Below are 25,096 nucleotides of genomic sequence, written 5' to 3'. Positions count from 1 at the left end.
TCAATTTTAATTTAATGTAATATTTAATGTAATATTTAATTTAATTTAATATTTAATATTTAATTTAACATTTCATTTAACATTTCATTTAATATTTAATTTATTTTAACATTTATTCAATTTAATGTAATATTTAATAATTTAATTTAATTTTTAGTTTAATATTTAATTTAATTTAACATTTAATATTTAATTTCATTTAATTTAACATTTATAATATTTAATTTAACACTTAATTTAATTTAATATTTAACATTTAATTTCATTTAATTTTTAATTTAATTTAACATTTTATTTTATTTGACATTAATTTTTAATTTAATTTAATTTAATTTTTAATTTAATTTAATTTTTAATTTAATTTAACTTAACTCTGGAGTTCTAGGTTGGTTCTCCTCTGGATGGTTCTCCACCCGCTGCTGATATGCGGCTTAGCCTCCAGACCGTCCATCATCTTTGCTGCTCGGCTTGGAACCGGAGGAAGTTTTATCCACGAAAGGATCCAGGCTGCCTGTCATCCCTCGATTTAAACTTAAGCCTCTCTGCTTACCTGGTGGGGCTGGAGGCGAGGAGGCCCTGCAGGGTCAGCAGGAGCACGGCCACCAGGCCTGCCTTCGTGCGTCCCATCCCTGGAAGCGCTTGGATCGAAGGGCAGGCGCATCTCCCTTTCCGATTAATATAGCCACGCTGGGTTCAACCCCCCTCCGTGTCCACAGGGAGAGGCTGGACCCTGCACTTTCAATCATCGACACTTGGCACGACGATGTCTCATCGGGTGTGGCCCCGGACAAAGATCAAAAGAAAGAGGAATTTATTCATTTATTGATCAATTGGTTTGGATTTCTGTGCCACCCAACTGCCGAAGGGACTCTGGGCGTTTTAATGTTAAAAACAATCTTTAAAAACAATCCAAAACAAGTTAAAATCAACAATGAAAAAGGATTCAAAACAATTAAAAACCATGCATGCCATTAATGGCCAGATCCAGTAGTGGGCTGGGGCATGGATGGTCCGATACACCGTCCTTGGAGGAGAAATGGGCATGCGTGCGCATCTCCGCATCACCAATACGCCCCTGGTTCAACATTCGGTTTCTGCACATGCGCGGAAAGTAAAATCTTGCACGCAAGAGATTTCATCGATTTTCGGTGTTCCGCATGCGTTGAAGCAAAGAAATTGACAAAAATCGACAAAACCTCACCGTCCTCGCATGAGAGTACATTTTCTGCATATGCGCAGAAGCTGAATCTTGCGCTGGTGTGCACTCATGCGCTGGAAGCAAAACCTCATGAGGGGACATACTTCCAGCACATGCACCCAAGCAAAACATCGCCAACATTTCTCTCTCACCGCACTTCCTCTCATGAGATTTTGCTTGTGCGCATGCACAGGGAGGAACATCTCCAGAGGGGAGGCGCGTGAGCATGAGAGCTGGGTGATTTATTTGCTTCCACACATGTGCGGAAGCAAAAAAAATGGCCAAAATCTTTCTTGCTTGCACGCACATTCCCTTTTTGAGATTTTGCTTCTGCGCATGTTCGGATGTGCATGCATCCAAATCTGCAGCATCACGAATCTTAGTACTGGGAATAATACATGCATTGATGGGAATAAGGAGATCGCTGACCATTTCAATAGCTACTTCTGTTCAGTTTTCTCAAAAGACACCGTACAAAATAATACTATAGAGGGATATAGCATTGCTTCCAGCTGTACGGATTCAGCTCCAGTGATCTTAGAAGCCGATGTCTTAGAAGAACTTGAAAGATTAAAGATAAATAAGGCAATGGGTCCAGATGGCATCCATCCCAGAGTTCTTAAAGAACTCAGATCTGTCATTGCTACCCCCCTGACTGATTTGTTTAACCAATCCTTGTTAACAGGAGAAGTTCCTGAGGATTGGAGAATGGCCAGTGTTGTGCCTATCCACAAGAAGGGCAGAAGAGAAGAAGCTGGTAACTACAGGTCAGTTAGCTTGACATCAGTTGTAGTTAAAATGATGGAGACTCTACTCAAAAAGAGGATAAATCAGCACCTAAAAAACAATAATTTATTGGACCCAAATCAGCATGGCTTTACTGAAGGCAAATCATGTCAGACTAATCTCATTGATTTCTTTGACTATGTCAGAAAGGTGTTGGATCAAGGTGGTGCCGTGGATATTGCCTACCTGGACTTCAGCGAAGCCTTTGATACGGTTCCACATAAAGAGCTGATAGATAAATTAGTGAAGATTGGACTTAATCCCTGGATAGTTCAATGGATTTGCAGCTGGCTGAAGCATAGACATCAGAGAGTTATTGTTAATGGCGAGTATTCTGAGCAGAGACAGGTTACAAGCGGTGTGCCACAAGGGTCTGTTCTGGGTCCTATTCTTTTTAATATGTTTGTGAGTGACATAGGGGAAGGTTTGGTAGGGAAGGTTTGCCTAATTGCCGATGACTCTAAAGTGTGCAATAGAGTTGATATTCCTGGAGGCGTCTGTAATATGGTAAATGATTTAGCTTTACTAGATAAATGGTCAAAGCAATGGAAATTGCAGTTTAATGTTTCCAAATGTAAAATAATGCACTTGGGGAAAAGGAATCCTCAATCTGACTATTGTATTGGCAGTTCTGTGTTAGCAAAAATTTCAGAAGAAAAGGATTTAGGGGTAGTGATTTTTGACAGTCTCAAAATGGGTGAACAGAGCAGTCAGGCGGTAGGATGCTTGGCTGCATAGCTAGAGGTATAACAAGCAGGAAGAGGGAGATTATGATCCCGCTATATAGAATGCTGGTGAGACCACATTTGGAGTACTGTGTTCAGTTCTGGAGACCTCACCTACAAAAAGACATTGACAAAATTGAAAGGGTCCAAAGATGGGCTACAAGAATGGTGGAAGGTCTGAAGCATAAAACCTATCAGGAAAGACTTCATGGACTCCATCTGTCTAGTCTGGAGGACAGAAGGGAAAGGGGGGACATGGTCGAAACATTTAAATATGTCAAAGGGTTAAATAAGGTGAAGGAGGGAAGTGTTTTTAATAGGAAAGTGAACACAAGAACAAGGGGACACAATCTGAAGTTAGTTGGGGGAAAGATCAAAAGCAACATGAGAAAATATTAGTTGACTGAAAGAGTAGTAGATGCTTGGAACAAACTTCCAGCAGACGTGGTAGATAAATCCACAGTAACTGAATTGAAACATGCCTGGGATAAACATAGATCCGTCCTAAGATAAAATACAGAAAATAGTATAAGGGCAGACTAGATGGACCATGAGGTCTTTTTCTGCCGTCAGACTTCTATGTTTCTATGTTTCTATGCGCGCATGCCGGAGATGCAGAGCTAGATGCACAGCTCCCATTTTACAACCGGTGCGCAGTGTGCGGGGTAGGAAGCTGATACTGGATCCAAGGCTGAATTCCAGGCGAACCCGCAGCGATGATGTTGTCGCCAGATGAGAAGATAAGAAGGGTGATCTTTGATCGGGACATTCCTTGATCCAGCTAAAAATATTCCCTGCGCAATGTATGGTGGGGCACACCCAGCATCCAGGCTCCTACCCAGTATGGGCCACACTGCGCACTGGTAGTAAAATGGGAGCTGTGCGTGCAGCTTTGGTATCCAGCGTGCGTGCGCTTATGTCCCAGTGAGATTTTGCTTCTGCGCATGTGCGCAATTTCGGCGACTGTGGAAGCCACGAAATTACCGAAATCTCTCTTGCGCTTGTCTGAAGGCAGGACAAGAAACAATAGATGGAAACTAATTGAGGAGAGAAGCAACCTACAGTATGGGAGAAATTTCCTGACGGCAAGAACAATTAACCAGGGGAATAGCTTGCCACCAGAAGTTGTGAACGCCCCGACACTGGAACTTTTAAAGAAGATGTTGGCTAACCATCTGTATGAAGTAGTGTAGGGTTTCCTGCCTAAGAAGGGGGTTGGACTAGAAGACCTCCAAGGCCCCTTCCATTTCTATTCCATTTTAGAAGCACTCCAACGTCCCTTCCAACTCTATTAATCGGTTAAAAATTCCAAAGTTCCAGAAAACAGGACAAGAAACAATGGGTGGAAACTAATCAAAGAGAAAAGCAACCTGGAATTAAGGAGAAACTTCCTAACAATGAGGACAATTAGCCAGCGGTACTGCTTGCCACCAGAAATCATGGGTGCTCCATCCCTGGAGGTTTTTAAGAGGCCACTTGTCTGAGATGGTATAAAGGTCTCCCTGCCTATGGGCGGAAAATATCAAAAATGAAATTTAGGAGCCCAAAGAAAAAATGGTTCTTCAATTGAAATAGAAACCCCAACCCGGAGCTATAAATAGCTGAGTCGGTGACCGCGTTCATAGTAGGGAAGATTGGGGAACAGCAACCGATTGCAAAACAAATGTGAATCGGCAAACCCGATGCGGTTGCAAAATAGACCCAAGCATTTTAGGAAGTTGTGGGTCCCCTTTTCCAGAGGTTTCCAGAGATTGTAGAGCCACGGGGCAGCATCGGTCTTTGCCTGCAAAAGGCAGCTGGCCGGAAAAACCATATTTTATTTATGGAGAGGGGCTCTGGGCATTTCCCAATAAAGTGCTAAAAATTTTAAATGGTTTATAACAATAGCATTTAGATTTAGATACCACTTCACAGTGCTTTACAGCTCCCTCTAAGCAGTTTACAGAGAGTCAGCAGATTTGCCCTCAACAATCTGGGTCCTCATTTATTTTATTTATTTATTTATTCATTCATTCATTCATTCATTCATTCATTCATTCATTCATCCAATACACAAATACATAGGAAGAAAAATAGACATGTAGTAATATATATAAGGGTAAAGTGAACTTAGAGGAGAGGATATATGAAAGGGAGAGAATATATATGATAGGTGAAAGAAAGGAAAGACAATTGGGCAGGGGACGAAAGGCACACCAGTGCACTTATGTACGCCCCATACTGGCCTCTTAGGAACCTGGAGAGGTCAATCGTGGAGAGTCTAAGGGAGAAATGTTGGGGGTTAGGGGTTGACACAATTGAGTCTGGTAATGAGTTCCACGCTTCGATAACTTGATTGTTGAAATCATATTTTTTACAGTCAAGTTTGGAGCGGTTCGTATTAAGTTTGAATCTTTTGCGTGCTCTTGTGTTGTTGCGGTTGAAGCTGAAGTAGTCATTGACCGGTAGGACGTTGCAGCATATGATCTTGTGGGCAATACTCAAATCGTGTTTTAGGCGCCGTAGTTCTAGGCTTTCTAGACCCAGGGTTGAAAGTCTATTTTCGTAGGATATTCTGTTTCGAGTGGAGGAGTGAAGGGCTCTTCTGGTGAAATATCTTTGGACATTTTCAAGGGTATTAATGTCTGAGATGTGGTATGGGTTCCAGACAGATGAGCAGTAGTCTAGGATGGGTCTAGCAAAAGTTTTGTAGGCTCTTGTGAGTAGTGTGAGATTGCCTGAGCAGAAGCTGCGTAGGATCAGGTTAACAACTCTAGAAGCTTTTTTGGTGATATTGTTTCATTTTATCCATCTCGGAAGGACAGAAGGCTGAGTCAACTTGGAGCCTGCTGAGATTTGATCTGCCAAACTGTTGGCAGCTGGTGAGGAACCGAAGTACAGTGGTCCCTCTACTTAAGAACTTAATTCATTCTGCGACTAGGTTCTTAAGTAGAAGCCATTTTTCCCATAGGAATCAATGTAAAAGCAAATAATGCCTGCAAACCCATTAGGAAAGAAATAAAAGCTTAGGTTTTTGGGTGGGGGGAGGAGGAGGAAGAAAAGCAGGACAGCCGCTGCCGAAGGAAGAAGGTAAGGGGAGGGGAATCAAAAAATTCCAAAACTTTAAGGCTTAAAAATAAAAAGAGGGACTCTGAGGCAGCGAGGAGAAGCACGCGCCCCCCATACACCTGGCGTGAGGCTGACTCCCCTACACTGCGCCAGAGAGAGAAGCCCAGGCGGGCGAGAGGGGCGAAACGCTGCTGCTGCTGCTGCTCCCTGCTTCCTCTTCCTTCCCATGCTCAAGGGTTCTCTCTTTTCTCACTCACTGTGGTGACTCCTCGGTTCGGCTGAAGCTGAAAGGCTCCTCTGGCAGCTCGGAAAAGCCTGAGGTGGCCGGGATTAAAGGGGGAATGGCAGGAAACTGGCCGGGCCTTCGTGCCGCTCTCAAATTTCCTGGGAAATTTTTCCGGGCTCAGGTTCTTACTTAGAAAATGGTTCTTAAGAAGAGGTAAAAAAAATCTTGAACACCCGGTTCTCATCTGGAAAAGTTCTTAAGTAGAGGCGTCCTTTGATATGTGGATGCGGTTTGGGTTAACTTATTTGGGAGTTTTGAGAAAGTTTGCTAATTAGTTGATTACGGTAACTTAGTTTCAGTTTGTCGATTATCTAAGGGAGACACCGGTTATCAGGCTATGGTAGACTCTGGGTTTTAGGAGATATATATATGATATAAATATATATATATATATATATATATATATATATATATATATATATATATATATATGTAGATTGTTCTGAGTTCGGGTTTTGCCCTGTGTAATGTTTTGCATGTCTATGCGACGTTTCGGTAAAATCACATTTACCATCATCAGGCTGGAGTTCCAATCTCTGTGTTTTTGCAAATGAATATTAGCAACTGACATTCCTTCTTAGCATGTAGTGTGGGGGTGGAGATTTGCTTTGAATGTAGCAAATAGATTGGGTGACTATGCTTCCGTGATCTGATTGGTTGGTGTAATCATGGTTATAGAAGGAATGGTATGAAGATTATGAAGTGTTTTGTTTAAGTCTGATTTCCAAATATAAAATTCTAAAATCATAATAATTAAAGGATTGACATATTGATTATAATGAAGTTTTTATTTTGTTTAAGGCTGGTTTCCAAATCTCTGGCAGACGTGAGGTATCATCCCGTTTATTTAAACAAAAAGATCTTTTTTCAATTTCAATAGCTTCTAGAGAGATTCTTTTATATAAATTCTCTGTTTTGTGGAGTAATTTAGTTTTTTCAAAGTCAATTTCGTGCCCTGTTCTTTTAATGTGCTGGACAAGGGAGGAGGTCTTCTCCTGTTTCTTGACTGCATTCATATGTTCTGCCATGCGCTGGCTCACTCTTCGGTTAGTTTGTCCAATGTATGTGGCTGCACATGTTTTGCAAGGGATTTCATAGATACCTTGGTATTCTAATTGGATTTTATCTTTGGGGCTCCTTAGGATATTAGATATTTTTTGGTTAGTGCAAAATGAGGTTTTGATGTTATGTTTTTGTAGAATTTTACTAATTTTATCCGTGGTGCCTTTGATGTAAGGAAGGATGGTGGTGCCATTGTCCTGTTCTTGATCTTGTTTTTTGGGGGGTGTCTCTTTATTGATTAGGTTTGTTATTGTTTTCTCTTTGAATCCATTAGAAATTAGTACATCTTTGAGTTTGTTCAATTCAGTTTTTAAGTGCTCATGGTCAGCTAAGCGTTTGGTTCTGGTGATGAGAGTTTTGGCCACTGAGGTGATTTGTGCGGGGTGGTGGTGTGAGTGTGCATTTAGATAACGGTTGGTATGGGTTTTCTTTTGGTAGATAGTATGTCCTAGGCTGCCATTGGGTTTTTTATAGACCAGTACATCTAGAAAGGGAAGTTGATCATTGATTTCTGTTTCCATGGAAACAGAAATCAATGATCAACTTCCCTTTCTAGATGTACTGGTCTATAAAAAACCCAATGGCAGCCTAGGACATACTATCTACCAAAAGAAAACCCATACCAACCGTTATCTAAATGCACACTCACACCACCACCCCGCACAAATCACCTCAGTGGCCAAAACTCTCATCACCAGAACCAAACGCTTAGCTGACCATGAGCACTTAAAAACTGAATTGAACAAACTCAAAGATGTACTAATTTCTAATGGATTCAAAGAGAAAACAATAACAAACCTAATCAATAAAGAGACACCCCCCAAAAAACAAGATCAAGAACAGGACAATGGCACCACCATCCTTCCTTACATCAAAGGCACCACGGATAAAATTAGTAAAATTCTACAAAAACATAACATCAAAACCTCATTTTGCACTAACCAAAAAATATCTAATATCCTAAGGAGCCCCAAAGATAAAATCCAATTAGAATACCAAGGTATCTATGAAATCCCTTGCAAAACATGTGCAGCCACATACATTGGACAAACTAACCGAAGAGTGAGCCAGCGCATGGCAGAACATATGAATGCAGTCAAGAAACAGGAGAAGACCTCCTCCCTTGTCCAGCACATTAAAAGAACAGGGCACGAAATTGACTTTGAAAAAACTAAATTACTCCACAAAACAGAGAATTTATATAAAAGAATCTCTCTAGAAGCTATTGAAATTGAAAAAAGATCTTTTTGTTTAAATAAACGGGATGATACCTCACGTCTGCCAGAGATTTGGAAACCAGCCTTAAACAAAATAAAAACTTCATTATAATCAATATGTCAATCCTTTAATTATTATGATTTTAGAATTTTATATTTGGAAATCAGACTTAAACAAAACACTTCATAATCTTCATACCATTCCTTCTATAACCATGATTACACCAACCAATCAGATCACGGAAGCATAGTCACCCAATCTATTTGCTACATTCAAAGCAAATCTCCACCCCCACACTACATGCTAAGAAGGAATGTCAGTTGCTAATATTCATTTGCAAAAACACAGAGATTGGAACTCCAGCCTGATGATGGTAAATGTGATTTTACCGAAACGTCGCATAGACATGCAAAACATTACACAGGGCAAAACCCGAACTCAGAACAATCTACATACATATACCCGTGAAAATTTACGAAAACATATATATATATATATATATATATATATATATATATATTTATATATATATATATATATATATATATATATATATATATATATATATATATATATATGATATAAAGAAGATGTACTGTATATTTTCTTTTATGTCCACTGAGAGCATCTGCACCAAAGACAAATTCCCTGTGTGTCCAATCACACTTGGCCAGTAAAGAATTCAATTCAATTCAATTCTCTATTCTCTTTTCTATTCTAAACGCTATTCTATTCTATTCTCATTAATATAGAACAGTGTAGAATAGAATAAAATATAGAAGAGAATATAGAATAGAGTAAAATAGAATAGAAAATAGAATATAGAATAGAATACAGTGTTCCCTCAATTTCCGCGGGGGATGCATTCCGAGACCGCCCGCGAAAGTTGAATTTCCGCGAAGTAGAGATGCGGAAGTAAATACACCATTTTTGGCTATGGACAGTGTCACAAACCTTCCCTTAACACTTTAAACCCCTAAATTACCATTTCCCATTCCCTTAGCAACCATTTACTCACCATTATTACTGGTACTCACCATTGAATAAGACACTTAGTGATCCTGATGTTTATAAACATCATTATTTATTAACAATAATTTGTTTTTGTTATTTATTTGCAAAAATTATTAGTTTGGCGATGACGTATGATGTCATCGGATGGGAAAAACCGTGGTATAGGAAAAAAAACGCGGAGTATTTTTTAATTAATATTTTTTGAAAAACTGTGGTGTAGGCTATTCGTGAAGTTCGAACCCGCGAAAATCGAGGGAACACTGTACTATATAGAATATAGAATAGAGTAGAATAGAATAAAATAAAATAGATTATAGAATAGAGTGTAATAGAATAAAATAGAATATACAATAGAGTAGAATAGAATATAGAAGAATAGAATAAAATAGAATATAGAATAGAATAGATTTATTCCTTCCAGTTGAAGCTCCGGGATAGGTTGGGGGTCTACAGTGCCCAATTTTAGGCCAGTGTCCCAATTTTGGTTGCTTTAAAAGTGTGGACTTCAACTCCCAGAATTCCCCACGCCGGGACAGGACGATTCTGGGAAGCTGAAATCCGCCTCTTTCTTTAACGGAACCAAAGGCGCTCTGCACACACTTTCGGGGCGGCTGGCCCGACGTCATTTTATTATAGGCCGCATGACGTCAGGCGAGAGGCAGGCCAGTCTTTTTTTTTTTAAAAAAAGATAAGTTATGAGGGGGGGGGGGTCGACGCTCGGATCACGTGACGGGCGCGTCGTCATCGCCTAGTCTGAGGAGGAGGGGGGTCACGTGTCCACGTGTCCCTCCACCTCAGGCTCAGGCGAAAGGACGTGGGGCGGGGCCTGAGGGCGGGATTCACGTGAGGGAGGAAGCGCGGGCTCGGCTCCCCGTAGCGTCACAGCCGCGCGCCTTCGCAGGAGGAGGGAGAGGGAGGGAGCCCGCGTCACGTGACCGGGAGGAGGGCGGCCATCTTGGTTACAAACACAAACAAGCGGCCCGTGAGGAGGAAGGAGCTCGAGGGACGCGGAGCCGCGGAAGCCCGTCGCGGCCTCTTTCTCCTCCTGCTCCTCCTCCTCCTCGCCGCCCCACACCGGCCCGCCCCCCCGCCGCCTCACCCACCCACCCACCCACCGGCGGGTAAGGTGCGCCGCAGGAGGGGGGGGCGCTGCGTCGCCATGGGAACCGGGACTCCCCCACCTCTCCCTCCCACCCCCCACAACCCCCCCTCCCTGCCCCGCCGGGCCCCGGCCTACCCGCGCATGTGCGGCCCCCCTCACCCCGCGGGGTGTGCGACTGCACTGCAGGGGGGCTTTGGTGGGGGAGGGGCCAGCGCCCTCATCCTCGGGGGAGGGGAGGGGGGGCTGCGAAGTGGGGGGGGGGTCGTCTTAGAGCTGCGAAGTGAGAGTCCCCCAGGAGGGGCGGAGGCCTGGCGGAAGGGTATGAATTGGGGCCGACCCCCGCCCTCCCTAATAGACCCCCCTGCATGCAATTTGTGGGGAGGGGGAGAGTCTGCCTGAAGGGTATTAATTGCCCCCCCATAAACCTTCCTGCATACAATTAGTGTGTGTGTGGAGCCTGCCTGATGGTTATGAGTTGGGGCCGACCCCCTCCTCTTAATAGACCCCCAGTGCATGCAATTTGTGAGGAGGGGGAGGCCTGGGGAAAGGGTATTAATTCGGGCCGCCCCCACCCCTTCTGATAGACCGCCCCTGCATGCAATTTGTAAGGAGGGGAGCGGTGTGCTGGAATCATCCCACCCGTTTGCTTCCCGGGCACCCTAGTAATAGACCCCCATGCATGTAATTTGTGGGGAGGGGGGAGTCTGCTGGAAGGGTGTTAATTGGGGCCGACCCCTTTGCCTCCCCCCCCCAATAGACCCCTTCTCTGCATGCAACTTATGTGGCGGGTGGGAGGTTTGGTGGAAGCCCCCCCTGCCGTTTGACTCCCCCACCCCCTCCTAATAGACCCCCCTAAGCAATTTGTAACAAGCCCTGGAGGATGGGTTGGGGGGCAGATTCGCCTCATTTCCAGGCCATGTTTTTTTGGATTTGGTTTGCAAAGGGCGGGAGATGGGGGGGGGGGGAGTATTGAATGAGGAAATTGCAAAAAAGGGAGCCTGCAAAAAAAAATGGAGGTTTTTTTGGTGTGTTTGTTAAAAAAAAAAGATTTTTTTTTTTGCATGGATTGTTGTTGGTAACCTGCAGTGGTGCTTCTCTTTCCTGGGCAAGGTGTCCCTTCTCTCCCCCCTCCCCTCGCCCCCAAGAGATGCCGGTCCTGACCTGGCTTCACCTAAGCAAAGTTTTGGCCTCCTGATGGAGGTCACATTTGGCCTGGCGGTGATGTTGGCTTAGCCAGGGGAGAAGTTCAAAGGCCGGCGGCTAATGATTGCTAGCCTGCTTGTGGGCGGGGGAGGGGGGCAGGACCTGAGTTTGAACGTGGTGAGTAAACAATGTGAAGGGGTCCTCTGCAGTGGGAAGGGGGGGGGACGACCCATCAATGGAAGCTTTTAAGAAGAGAGTGGATGGCCATTTGTCCGGAATGGTAGTGGGGTGGACTAGAAGACCTCCAAGGTCCCTTCCAACTCTGTTATTCTGTTTTAATTAATCAGTGGAACAGTTTCCCTCCAGATGCTGCGGGGGGCCCCCCTCAATGGAGGCTTTTAAGAAGAGACTGGACAGCTGCTTGTCTGAAATGACATAGGGCCTCCTGCCTGTGCGGGGGGCTGGACTAGAAGACCTCTCGAGGTCCCTTCCAACTTTTGATATTCTGTAATCCCAGATCAATTAATGAAATGACTTGATTCCAGAAGTTGTGGGTTGCTTCATCGCTGGAGGTTTTTTCAGAAGAGACTGGACAGTCGCCTGTCTGAAATGCTACAAGATCTCCTGCTTCAGTGGTGGGCTAGACTACAAGACCTCCAAGGTCCCCTCCATCTCTATTCTGGGCCATTGAGTGATTCATTGATTGAGGAAAGGGTGGGCTGGGGTGTGTGTGTTTATCACAGCTAGCAGTTCATCTAGAATAGAATATAGGATTATTTATTGGCCAAGTGTGATTGGACACACAAGGAATTTGTCTTTGGTGAAGATGCTCTTAGCGTACATTAAAAAAAGATACATTTGTCAAGAATAGAATAGAATATTAGAATAGAATAAAAAATAGAATAAATTAAATTATAGAATATAGAGTAGAATAGAATAGAATTTTATTGGCCAAGTGCGATTGTACACACAAGGAATTTGTCTATGGTGCAGATGCTCTCAATGTACATAAAAGAAAATATACATTTGTCAAGAATCATGAAGTACAGCACTTAATGATAGTCATAGGAGTCAAATAAAATCAATAAAAATCTTAAGGATACAAGCAACAATTGACAGTCATACAGTCCTAAGTGGGTGGGGATGGGTGATAGGAATGATAAGGAAAAACTAGTAGTAATAGTAATGCAGACTTGGTAAAAAGTTTGACACTGTTGAGGGAATTATTTGTTTAGCAGAGTGATGGCGTTTGAGGAAAAACTTGTGTCTAGTTGTCTTGTGCAGTGCTCTGTTTTGAGGGTGGGAGTTGAAACAGTTTGTGTCCAGGGTGTGAGGGGTCCGTAAATATTTTCCCCGTCCTCTTTTTGAGTCCTGTAGTCTACAAGCCCTCAATGGAAGGCAGGTTGTCAGCCATCGTTTTTTCCGCAGTTCTGATTCTCCTCTGAAGTCTGTGTTGGTCTTGTTGGGTTGCAGAACCAAACCAACTATTATTATTACTATTTATTAGATTTGTATGCCGCCCCGAGTCTACGGAGAGGGGCGGCATACAAATCTAATTAATAATAATAATAATAATAATAATAACAACAACAACAACTAGACCTCCGAGGTCCCTTCCAACTTTTACCTTTTTCAGGATGTTAATGTAGTTTTATTAAGCAATGAGGTTTGATCGTTCTGGAAACAGAATTTTAGTACAGGTAGTCTTCGACTTAACAACCACAACTGAGCCCCAAATTTCTGCCGTTAAATGAAACCGTTAATTTAATTTATTTAACTTATATGCTGCCCAGTCCCATGGGATTCAGTTAAGTGGGTCTTGCCCCATTTTACAACCTTTCCTGCCATTTCCTCTCCCTAAGTGAAATCACTGCATCTGTTGTGTTAGTAACCGGTCGTTAAGCGAATGTGGCTTCTCTGTTGCCTTCGCTTGTTGGAAGCCTGCAGGCACGAATCGTGTGGCCAGTCGCGTGAAAAATGGTCCTAGTGGCGTTGTAACTACCTGTATGGTGGTTAAGTTTCACTTCTGTTTTGTTTCACCTGCTGACTTTGACCCCTCTGGTTGTAAAGGCGTCACCTGAATAGGCCCATGGACGCTAGGAGGACGTGAGGCTTTGCCCTTCGTCTTCCCAATGCTGAGGTCTTCCTCCGAGATCAGGACTGCCCCCACCCTCCTTGCCTTTCCTAAACTCCTCAAAACCCACCTCTGTCGTCAGGCATGGGGGAATTGAGGTATCTCCCCCGGGCCTATATAATTTATGTATGGTATGTTTGTAGGTATGTCAGCTTAAAAATGGGGTTTTTAAAGTATTTTAAATTGTAAATTGTATATTATTAGATTTGTCATGAATTGTTTTACTGTATTGTGTTGTGAGCCGCCCCGAGTCCACAGAAAGGGGCGGCATACAAATCTAATAAATAAATAAATACGGAAGGCAAAGGCGGCTGTGATGGTGGAAGGGGGGGGGGCGGAATACCCTTTTGGGTCTCTTGTATAATTTTTAAGCACTGGGCCAAACCCATCGTGTTGCTTTGCCTTCCTACCGCTTCATTGCACGCCCGATTCCCATGCGATTTAAAATATAATAAATGATTGTGCAAGATTTATTTATTTTAAATATGCGTGTGCCCCATCCCCCGTCCAACCCATCTTAAGCAACCGCTGGGTGGCTCCCATCAAACAATAAAAGCCATAAATATAGAAAACAGTTATAAAAGCATTAAAACTATAAAGTGATAAGGCCTCGGGGCATCGACCGTCCGACTGGAATGGCCCCGTAGCAAACTCCACTTGCCATTTTATTTATTTATTTTGTTTATTTGGTCGGATTTCTATGCTGACCACCTCCGCAGACTCAGGGCAACTTACAACAAAATACAAATTTATTTATTTATTAGATTTGTATGCCGCCCCCTCCGTAGACCTAGCATACTTTCTGTCTCTGGAGGCCTATCCCAGCATCTCAGTGAAAGGTCAGGTTTTAACAGAGACTCCCAAAAGGCTAAAAGGGGGTTTACTGTATTTATGTGTGTGTGTATGGGGGGTGTGTGTCTGTTGAATTACCAGGAGGGGGTGTGTTTCTCGAGGCAGCCAATGGGAAAGGCTCACTTCTGAGGTCTCACCATGGGACAAGGTTTCGGGGAACGGATTCGTAGCAGCCCTGTTCCATTCGATTGAGTTTTGGATGGAAGATCTACCGTATTTTTCGGAGCAGTGTACGATGCACTGGAGTATAAGACGCACCTTAGTTTTGGGGGAGGAAAATAGGGAAAAGAATCTGCTTGTCAGGGATTCACCTGGCTAGCGTCCTTAGTTTGGTCTGCTTTAGCACATTGTTTTATCCCTGGTTAGGGCTTTAAAAAAAACTTTAGTCAGAGAGAGTAACAATGGAAGAGCTTGCAAGCGGGTAAGAGCTGGGAACATTGTTAGCACCTGGAAAGAAACATTCGGAAGCAAGTAGAGCAATGGGGGAAAAACCCTGCAAAGACTTAGAGCTTGGAAAACAATCTTCCCAGAGAGTAACAATGAAAGAACTTGGGGGCCAGTAAGAGCTGGGAATTGTTAGCACTTGGTTAAGGGTGGAAAGAAACTTATTGGGAGCAAGTTAGAGCCTTCTCTGTAGCAGCCCCAGCCCTCTGGAACCAATTCCCCCCAGAAATTTGAATTGCCCCCACCCTCCTTGCCTTTCGTAAGCTCCTTAAAACCCACCTCTGCCGCCAGGCATGGGGGAATTGAGATGCTCTTTCCTCCTAGGCCTTTACAATTCTATGCATGGTATGTCTGTATGCATGTTTGGTTTTTATATTAATGGGTTTTTAATCGTTTTTACTATTGGGTTATTATTGTACGCTGTGTTATTATTGCTGTTAGCCGCCCCGAGTCTCCGGAGGGGAGCGGCATACAAATCCAATCAATCAATCAATAAATAAATGGGGGGGGGGGAAACCCTGCAAAGACTTAGGGCTGGGAAAACATTCTTCACAGAGAGTAACAATGAAAGAGCTTTGCAAGGTAAGAGAGTGTAAGAGGCACCTGAATTTTAAGCCTCTTTTAGGGAGGAAAAAGGTGTGTCCTATTCTCCAAACAATACGGCATATAAAAATACTCAGAGTCTGCTTATTTTTGTAAGATGCCCTGAGTCTACGAGAAGGACAGCATAGAAATCCAAACAAACAAATACCATAAGCAAATGTGGTGGTAGAGGCCTTTTTGATTGTACACCCCGAGTTCTGTTACTCTTCCTGTAGAGTAGTTTCTTAAAACCTGTCCTGTGCGATCTGCGATCTGAGTAAGAAAACCAGGTTTATTATTTATTATTTATTTATTACTTAGATTTGTATGCTGCCCCTCTCCGAAGACTCGGGGCGGCTCACAACATGTAAAAAACAAATCATAAGGTTACACGCATGGTTGTGGCTGGGGAACAGGTACGAAGGTCGTTTGCAGAATATCGAGTGGTTTTCATTTTAGAAAAGCAACTGGGCCGATCTTTCAAAGAAGTAGCCAAACAAAAGCACATTTTGCCTCCTATCTTGGGAGCTTCATCAGTTGGGTGGTGTGAGATGGAAGGGCAGTTATTGACAGTTGGGCTCACTTGGCTATTATTAATCAGCTCAGTTGCCTTTTCTAAAATTTAAAGAAAACAACCACTTTTGATACCGCTGTGACCCTGGAAGGCCGAGAACCTTTGTAGAGGTTCGGTTTGGCGAATGTGGTCAGTGTGTAAACTGTTGGGCAGAAGTGGGGGATAAGAGGCCTCCTGTTGATAACCGAATCCAGGTGGAGCATCGTTGTTTGGTGTTTTGGGCCGTGGTGAGCATTGCACAGTTTACAAAATTGTAAGCTCAGGGAAGTGACTCCCCCTGCGATTTTTATTTATTTATCTATTACAGTTGGAAGGGACCTTGTAGATTACCTAGTCCAACCTCCTGCTTGAACAGGGGACCTTACACCGGACAAATGTCACTCCAATCTCCTCTTGAAAGTGTCGAGCGTTGGAGTGTTTACAACCTCTGTTGGCAAACTGTTCCACTGGCTGATTGCTTTCGCTGTCAGAAAGTCCCTCCTTATTTCATAGAAACCTAGAAGAAAAAGACCTCATGCTCTATCCAGTCTGCCCTTACACTATTTCCTGTATTTTATCTTAGGAGGGATCTATGTTTATCCCAGGCATTTTTCAATTCAGTTACCAACCACGCCTGCTGGAAGTTTGTTCCAAGCATCTACTACTCTTTCAATAAAATTTCGAGGTTGAATCTCTCCTGGGTCAGCTTCCATCTGTTATTCCTTGCCTGGCCTTCTGGTGCTTTTGTAAACAGCCTGACCCCCTTCCTCCTCTCTGGGGCAGCCCCTCAAGTATTGGAAGACTGCTATCATGTCTTCCCTGGTCCTTCTCTCCTTCCAAGCCCAGTTCCTGCAACTGCTCTTCCTATGTTCTAGTTTCTAGTCCTCTTTATCATCCTGGTTGCTCTCTTCTGCACTTTCTCTAGAGGTTCAATGCCTTTTTTGTAATGTGACCAAAACTAACGTACCCAGCCTTCACGCTCTGTCTGGGGAATCCAGAACGCGATACCAGGGTCTTTCGAGACTGAAGGAGGCCAATGCAGACCAAAACTGGATGCACTACTCTAGTTGTGGTCTAGCTAGGGCTTTACGGAGTGGTCTTAGTACCTCCCTAGTCCCAGATTGTATCCCTCTGTTAATGCAACTCAGGATCGCATTGGCCTTTTTGGCCGCTGCTGCCCATTGCTGGCTCTTATTTAGCCAGGGATTGGCTGAACAGCGATAGCAGGAGAAGGTGGTTGTGGCCAAAAGTCGAGGACTCTGTGTATTGGAGAATTGCAGAGGCTTTTCCTGCCGCCTAGAAGGTCCGGCCGACCACTCCGTTGGGAGATATCTTTTTTCTTCGCCTCCAGGGCTTCAGTGGAGCTTCCCTGAGGCGCTTGGAGGACGGAGCGGAGTTTCCCAAGGCTGAAACATCACGTGCCCTCCGATATTGCTCCGCGTGCCACCTAGGTTCCCCATCACTTATGTTAGAGTGACCTACTCCAGGATTGCATGGTGTGTGTGTGTGTGTTTTACTTGCTAAGCCTTTGAAAGAGTTCATTACTCACTTAGTAGATTGGGGGGACGGGCGCTTTGACCTAGTTTTCCTGCACCCCCTATTTCTTTATAAGATGGTAAAATGTATAAGTGCCGCTGTGGCCTGGAGATGGAGCCTTTTGCCTCCCATTCAGGAGGTTGTGAGTTTGATCCCAGGTAGAGGCAGATGTAGGGTCTCCTGCCTTGGGCAGGGGCTTGGACTAGATGACCTCCAAGGTCCCTTCCAAATCTGTTAGTATTGTAGCTAAAATATGGACTAGATGACACCACCGTTGAATTCCGTTGGTAGAAGGGCCTCAAGGAAAGCTCTTCCTTAACGGGCTGACCGGGCAATTCTGGGCGTTAAAGTCCACAAGTCTTAAAAACTGCCACTGCCCTGGAGTTCCTTCATTTGGAATAAAGTGTGGTATAAGAAGCCACCTCCTGCTAAAGGCTTCCATCATCGGAGCAGTAGCATTTATAGACCGCTCCGTAGTGCTTTTACAGTAACCATGAGAGGGATCTTGGGGTCCTAGTGGACGACCATTCAAATAGGAGCCAGCCGTGTGCAGCAGCTGCCAAAAAAGCCAACACAGTTCCAGGCTGTGTCAACAGAGTTCTAGGTTCTAGGCTGCATTAACAGTTACTCCTGTTGAGCAAGGTACCACGTATACGCTACTTGTGTGTCTTGGTTTTTCATGCCTAAATGTAGAACCCCACTTTTTTCACCACTGAATTGCTTGTGTCTGTCAAGATCCTTCTGTATCTTCTGGAGTGTTGGCTATTGCTGCCACTTTGGTGTCATCTGCAAACTTGATGAGTTCCCCATCTCTCCCCTCGTCCGAGGCCTTGATGAAGATGTTGAAGAGTCCTGGGCCTAGAGCAGAGCCTTGGGGGACTCCACTGCATACATCCTCCATGGAGATGCAGTTCCATTGAGCGCCACGCGTTGAGTGTGGTCGGTCAGCCAGGTTTGACTCCGTCTGGTGGTGTTGCTGTCCATGCCTTCCTTGCAAGTCCTCCAGGCCTCTGACGTCCCTCTGCCCTGCATGGTGCCCTCTTCTTCCTTTGGCCGTGTGGTGGGAGGTGGAGGTGGGCAGCAGCTCTGGGGTGTCTCAGTCCGCTGAAGGACCGTTCCTCGAGAGTCTTAAAACTTGATCTTGCCTCAGTTAAGGGAATAGCAGTAGACTTATCTACTGCAGGGTACTTCTGCTGATCACCGTCCGCCAGCAGTTGGGCAGATCGAATCTTACCAGGTTCAAGGTTGACTCTCACTTAGAGCTGAAGAAGCACCATGAAGCGGAATATAAGTCTAAATGCTATTGCTGTCTGTCTGTCTGTCTGCCTGCCTTTCTGTCTGTCTGTCTGTCTGTCTGTCTGTCTGTCTGTCTGTCTATCTATCTATATTTCTATCTATCTATATTTCTATATTATCTATCTATATCCATCCACCCATCCATCCATCCATCCATTAATCTATCTCTATATCATCTATCTCTATATCTCCCCACCAGCTCAAGGTTGACTCAGCCTTCTGTCCTTCTGAGGTGGGTCAAACGAGGACCCAGTTTGTTGGGGGCAAATATGCCCCTTCTGTTAACTGCTTAGAGGGGGCTGTGAAAGCACTAGGAAGTGGTACATGTCTAAATGCTGTTGCTATTGCCATGGAAGGCTGAGTCAACCTTGAGCCAGTCAGGATCGAACTGGTGGTAGTCTGGCAGAGTCGGCCTGCAATACTGCTGTCTATAAAAGCACCGCGGTGCCACAGCTCCAAATAATAGCGTCGAAAGGGACCTTGGAGGTCTTCTAGTCTAACCCCCGCTCAGGCTATGGGAAACACTATGATAACATTTGAGACAAATGGCTATCCAATCTTTCGGTCAAACAATCTGCAGTCGGGCCATTCATTCCACAGATGGATTGTTCTAACTGTCCATGTAGTTCTGTCTCGGGGAAGGACAGACCGGGCGATTTGTTTTGTTCTCTCGAGGTTTTGCCAACGGTGATCTAACATTTTTTTACTATTATGCTTTTATTATTTTAATGTGTTTAGTGTTAATATTGACTTCTATTATTGTATTATATTGTGTTTTTATATTGTTATATGCCGCCCTGAGTCCCACAGGATTGGGCAGCATGTCAAAGGAAGGAAAGGGAAGGAAGGAAGGAGAAGGAAGGAAAGGGAAGGAAGGAAGGAAAGAGAAGGAAGGAAAGAAAGAAAGAAAAAGAAAGAGAAAGAAAGAAAAGTGAATTTGAAAGTATTTCTGCCTGGGGGCGGACGATAGCTTCTGCCTTCAAAAGATGACAACGTGCAGGGAGATTACTGCCGCCTCTTTTTCCTTCTGGGGCAGATGCCATCCAGATGCCCATTTTGATCTAGTGGGGAAGTGCCGGGGGAGACACTGGGAGGTTGTGTACCACAGTGAAGTGAGACCACTACGAAAAATAGAAAGAAATTTAAATGATTGGAATAAGATGCAAATTTCTCTTAATTGGACGGACGGATAACTACAGTCAAAATGTCAATTTTACCCATATTTTTATATCTTATTTCAAACTGTCCCAATAAAACTAGATAAAAAAATTTTTTTGATCGCTTAAATGATATAGTAATGAAATTTATTTGAGCTGGGGGGAAAAAACCAGAATTGGATTAAAATATCTGCAAGACAATAGAAAACAAGGGGGATTTGGACTGCCCGGCTGGGAACTTTACTAGTAGGCTTGTACACTGAAATGGAGCAAAGATTGGATACAATTGGAAAACAAAAGAATATTATTGCTCAAGGGATACCACCTGCAGGTTGGACGGCATGGAAAACAGAAAAGACATGCTTCCAAAAATCACAAAATTAGAGAATCGCTATTCAAAATTTGGGCAAAAATAAAAAAGACGACATTATAGAGACACTGGGAGGTTGTGAGTTCTAGTGCTGCCTTAGCTATGAAAAGCGGGCTATCTATCTATCTATCTATCTATCTATCTATCTATCTATCTATCTATCTAATCTATCTCTTATCTATCTATCTATCTATCTAATCTATCTCTTATCTATCTATCTATCTATCTATATCTATCTATCTATCTATCTATCTATCTATCTATCTATCTCTTCTCTATCTACCTATCCATCCATCTTATCTCGATCTACCTACCTACCTACCTATCCATCCCTCAACTCTGTCTGTCTGCCTGCCTATCTATCCATCATCTTACCTATCTGCCTACCCACCTATCTACCTACCTATCTATCTTTTATTTCAATTTGTACACTGCCCAACTCCTTGTGGACTCTTTGCAGAGGTTGTTGTTGGGGGAAATGGTAGGAAGGAGGATTTGTTTCGTTTGCCCTCTTGAGAAAGGGGGCCGAGGCCCCCCACCTTTCTTTCATGCCTGAGGTGGGGAATTCGAACTCGCGGTCTCCTGCTTCCCAGCCGGCATCTTCTCTGCTTGGCTCTCTTTGGCTCGGCTTTGATGGGAAAGCTGGCAAAAGAGAGAGGTGGGATAGGTCACATTGCGGATAGGAGCCACTTAATCTCTGGCGAGCTCTTTTTGGGGACGGCCCCATTCCGTGGCCGGGGGTCTCCAGCCTTCTAAAAGAGGGGTCTTGGGGAGGGTCCCTCTGCCCTTTTAACACTGCCCTCTTCTCTTTTTCCCCACAGTGTATCTTGGACGGGAGTTGAGCCGCTGGGCTTTGTCCTTTGGGGGGCCAAGCCAAACCACTTTCTTCTCCGGCCACCCCAGGCTCCGGAAGCCGCTTTGGTGGGATCGTGCCTGGTGAGGGAGGAGGAGGAGGAGGCTGACCTTCCCTCCCTCCCTCCTTCTCCCCCTCCCTCCTTCTTCCCTTCCTTCCCTTGCTCTTTCTGCCAGCTTTCCTCCTTCTCCCCCTGCCGAGGGGCAGCAGCGTCTGCGCACGGGCTCCATCAGGTGAGTGGACAGGGCTGGTCCAGAGGGGGAGGCTCAGATTGCGATGGCCGGTTGCGTGGATGGTAGGCGGTGGCTTCAGTCCTGGGATACATTCCTCCCTCCCCCGTGTGATGTGTAGGGGGCCAACCAGTATTGCAAAAGATCCCAGGACATTGGGAGGCAGGTGGTCCTCCTCACCACCACAATTGAGGCCGAAAATGTCTTATTATAAGGGAAAGCGGTTGTTAAGTGAATTTTCATTGCCCTGTAGCTTTCTTGCTTCCGTTACAGCAATAACATTTATTCAGACTTATAGACCGTTTCCCAGTACTTTTACAGCCCTCTCTAAGCGGTTTACAAAATCAGCCTCTTGCCCCCAACAATCTGGGTCCTCATTTTACCCACCTCGGAAGGAAGGAAGGAAGGCTGAGTCGACCTTGAGCCGGTGGTGAGATGTAGAGGTGGATGGATGGATATAGAGATAGATATCATAGAATTGGAAGGGACCTCCAGGGTTATTGGGTCCACCCCCCTGTTCAGTGCAGGATTCATTAAACCATCCCAGAAAGATGACTGTCCAGTCTCTGTTTGAAGACCTCCCGTGAAGGCGAGCCCACCACCTCCTGTGGCAAACTGTTCCACTGGTTTATCACCCTTATTGTTAGAAAGTTTTTTTCTGATATCTCATCTCATTCGACTCCCTTGCAGTTCCATCCCATTGTTTCTCGTCCTTCCATGTGCTGATGAGAACAAGGCTGATCCCTCTGCTCTGTGAGAGCCCTTCAGATATTTATAGACTTTCATCAAGTCTCCTCTCAGTCTTCTCCGTGGCAGACTAAACATCCCTAGATCCTTTAAACGTTCCTCATAGGACGTGGTTTCCAGACCTTGTCACTCTCCTTTGAACTTGCTCTAGTTTATCAATGGCCTTTTTAAATTGGGCCCCCCAGAACTGAACCCAGTATTATTCCAAGCGTGGTCGCACCAAACTACTGTAGAGAGGAATAATTACTTCATGTGAGCAAGAATCTATGCGCCTCTTAATGTATCCCAGGATTGTGTTTGCCTTCTTTGCAGCTGCTTCACACTGTTGACGCGTGTTTAATCTGTTGATCTACTGATACACCCAGGTCCTTCTCACCTGTGCTGCTGCTCAGACATATATCCTCCCATTCTATATGTGCTGTGTTCATTATTTTTGCCCAGATGTGGGATCTTGCATTTCTCTCTGTTAAATACCACTCTGTTAGTTTCAGCCCATGGTTCAAGCTTGTCTCGATCTTTTTGAATCCTGTCTCTATCTTGTTTAGTATTAGCAACACCGCCTGGCTTTGTGTCATCTGAAAATTTGATAGGTTTTCCTTCAATTCCTTCATCTCGGTCCTTTATAAATATCCACTGGGCCTAGGACAGACCCTTGTGGTTCTCCACCTGAAGCATTCTTCCAATTGGATGTGCAACCATTTATTACCACTCTTTGAGTAGGACCACTAAGCCAGTTTTGAATCCATCTCACTGTTCATACTTGACCCTTTTTTCAGTAAGAATGGAATGAGATACTTTGTCAAAGGCTTTGCTGAAGTCAAGATCTCCCACATCTACGGCATTTCCCTGATCGACCCATTTGGTAATTCTATCACAGGAAGAAATTAGATTAGTCCTGCACGACTTGTTTGTTACAAATCCATGTGGGCTCTGGATAATTACTGCATTCCTACCCAAGTGCCGCTTTATGACTTGTTCACGGAGCTTTCCTGGTATCGAAGTCAGACTCCCAGGCCTGTAGTTTCCTGGTTCCACCTTTTGACCCTTTTTGAAGATAGGGACGACATCTGCCCTTCTCCCTTCCACAGGGAGGACTTCTCCTGCTGCCCATGAACCTTCAAAGATCACTGCGAGTGCTTCCGCTATGACTTCTGCTGGTTCTTTCAGAACCCTGGGATGTAGTTCATCTGGGCCTGGAGATTTGAATTCATTTCAATTACCCAAGAGTTCCCTCACCTTTTCTCTGCCTGTTCAGTGTTTTGGTTCTTTTGTTCCTTCAATAACAGAGTGAAAGCCAGTTGTTGTTGTTGTTGTGTGTCCTTGTTCACAAAAAAACAGATGCAAAATAAGTGTTCAGAAGTTCAGCTTTCTCAGTGTTGTTTTTGATCAATTCACTAGTTCCCCCCTGTAAAACTCCCATAGTATCTTTAGCTTTTCTTTTTCTTTTCACATCCCCCCCCCAAAAAAACTTTTATTATTGCTTTTCACATTCTTTGCGAGACTCAGTTCATATTTTCTGACACTTGCCCTACAGTTGCTGCAGACGGCCTTATGTCGCCCTTCTTCCATTTCAGAAACAGTGTTTTTCCCCCCTTTTTAGTGTTATTAAGATTTGGGTCCAACCACAGTGGCCTCCTTAGATGCTTCCCGTGTTTTCTTCTTTTGGGAATTATTGAAAATTGTGCTTGTAGAATCTCATTTCGCAAGATTTCTGTCCTTCAAGACTTCCAACCATTGGATCCTTCCTACCCTCCTTCTGAGGCCATCAAAATCTTCTGAAATCCAGTCTTGAAGTCTGAGTCCCCTCAGGTCTTCCTCCCTTTATTATGTAGAATTCAGTGATTGCGTGGTCACTGCAGCCCAAGGTCCCAGCCACCCTCACCTCCTCAACCATTTCTCCCTTGTTGGTAAGAATTAGATCCAGGAGAGCAGATCCTTCCACTCCCATGTTTTTCCTTCCACTTTTTGGCGAGATAGAGATGGATAGACAGATGATGGATAGACAGATGGATGGATGGATAGCAATAGCACTTAGATTTATACGCTTTTAAAGCCCTCTCTAAGCGGTTCACACAATCAGCCTCTTGCCCCCAACAATCTGGGTCCTCATTAGACTCACCTTGGAAGGGCGGAAGGCTGAGTCAACCTGGAGCCTACGGAGATTCCATCTGCCAAACTGCTGGCAGCCGGTGAATCAGCAGAAGAGTTTGAATCAGTGACTCAGACTCAGCCCGGATAAGACGGAGTGGCTGTGGGTTCTGCCTCCCAAGGACAATCCCATCTGTCCGTCCATTACCCTGGGGGGGGGGGGGGAGAATTATTGACCCCCTCGGAGAGGGTTCGCAACTTGGGTGTCCTCCTCGATCCACAGCTCACATTAGAGAAACATCTTTCAGCTGTGGCCAGGGGGGCGTTTGTCCAGGTTCGCCTGGTGCACCAGTTGTGGCCCTACCTGGACCGGGAGTCACTGCTCACAGTCACTCATGCCCTCATCACCTCGAGGTTCGACTACTGTAACGCTCTCTACATGGGGCGACCTTTGAAAAGTGTTCGGAAATTCCAGATCGTGCAGAATGCAGCTGCGAGAGCAGTCATGGGCTTCCCAAGGTATGCCCATGTTACACCAACACTCCGCAGTCTGCACTGGTTGCCGATCAGTTTCTGGTCACAATTTATGACCTATAAAGCCCTTCATGGCATTGGACCAGATTATCTCCGGGACCGCCTTCTGCTGCACGAATCCCAGCAACTGGTTGGGTC

At 44.5% G+C, this 25,096-nt stretch overlaps 2 protein-coding genes across 2 annotated transcripts in view; one reads left to right on the top strand and one right to left on the bottom strand.

Annotated features, from left to right (window-relative positions):
- ZAN (zonadhesin) overlaps positions 1-627 on the bottom strand; it is a 49,446-nt gene extending 48,819 nt beyond the window's left edge. The window contains exon 1 of the mRNA XM_070728736.1: positions 551-627. Coding sequence (XP_070584837.1) covers positions 551-627 — 77 coding nt within the window. The remainder of the gene's footprint in view (positions 1-550) is intronic.
- A 9,687-nt stretch (positions 628-10,314) lies between these two features.
- Positions 10,315-25,096, top strand: part of GIGYF1 (GRB10 interacting GYF protein 1) — a 44,992-nt gene continuing 30,210 nt past the window's right edge. The window contains exons 1-2 of the mRNA XM_070728105.1: positions 10,315-10,458; positions 21,328-21,592. The gene's annotated coding sequence lies outside the window, so the exon portion shown is untranslated. The remainder of the gene's footprint in view (positions 10,459-21,327; positions 21,593-25,096) is intronic.

This window comes from Erythrolamprus reginae, chromosome Z, assembly GCF_031021105.1.
Source record: "Erythrolamprus reginae isolate rEryReg1 chromosome Z, rEryReg1.hap1, whole genome shotgun sequence".
Taxonomy (NCBI): domain Eukaryota; kingdom Metazoa; phylum Chordata; class Lepidosauria; order Squamata; family Dipsadidae; genus Erythrolamprus; species Erythrolamprus reginae.
Note: the sequence above shows the minus strand (reverse complement) of the source record. Positions and strands in the feature narration are given on the sequence as shown.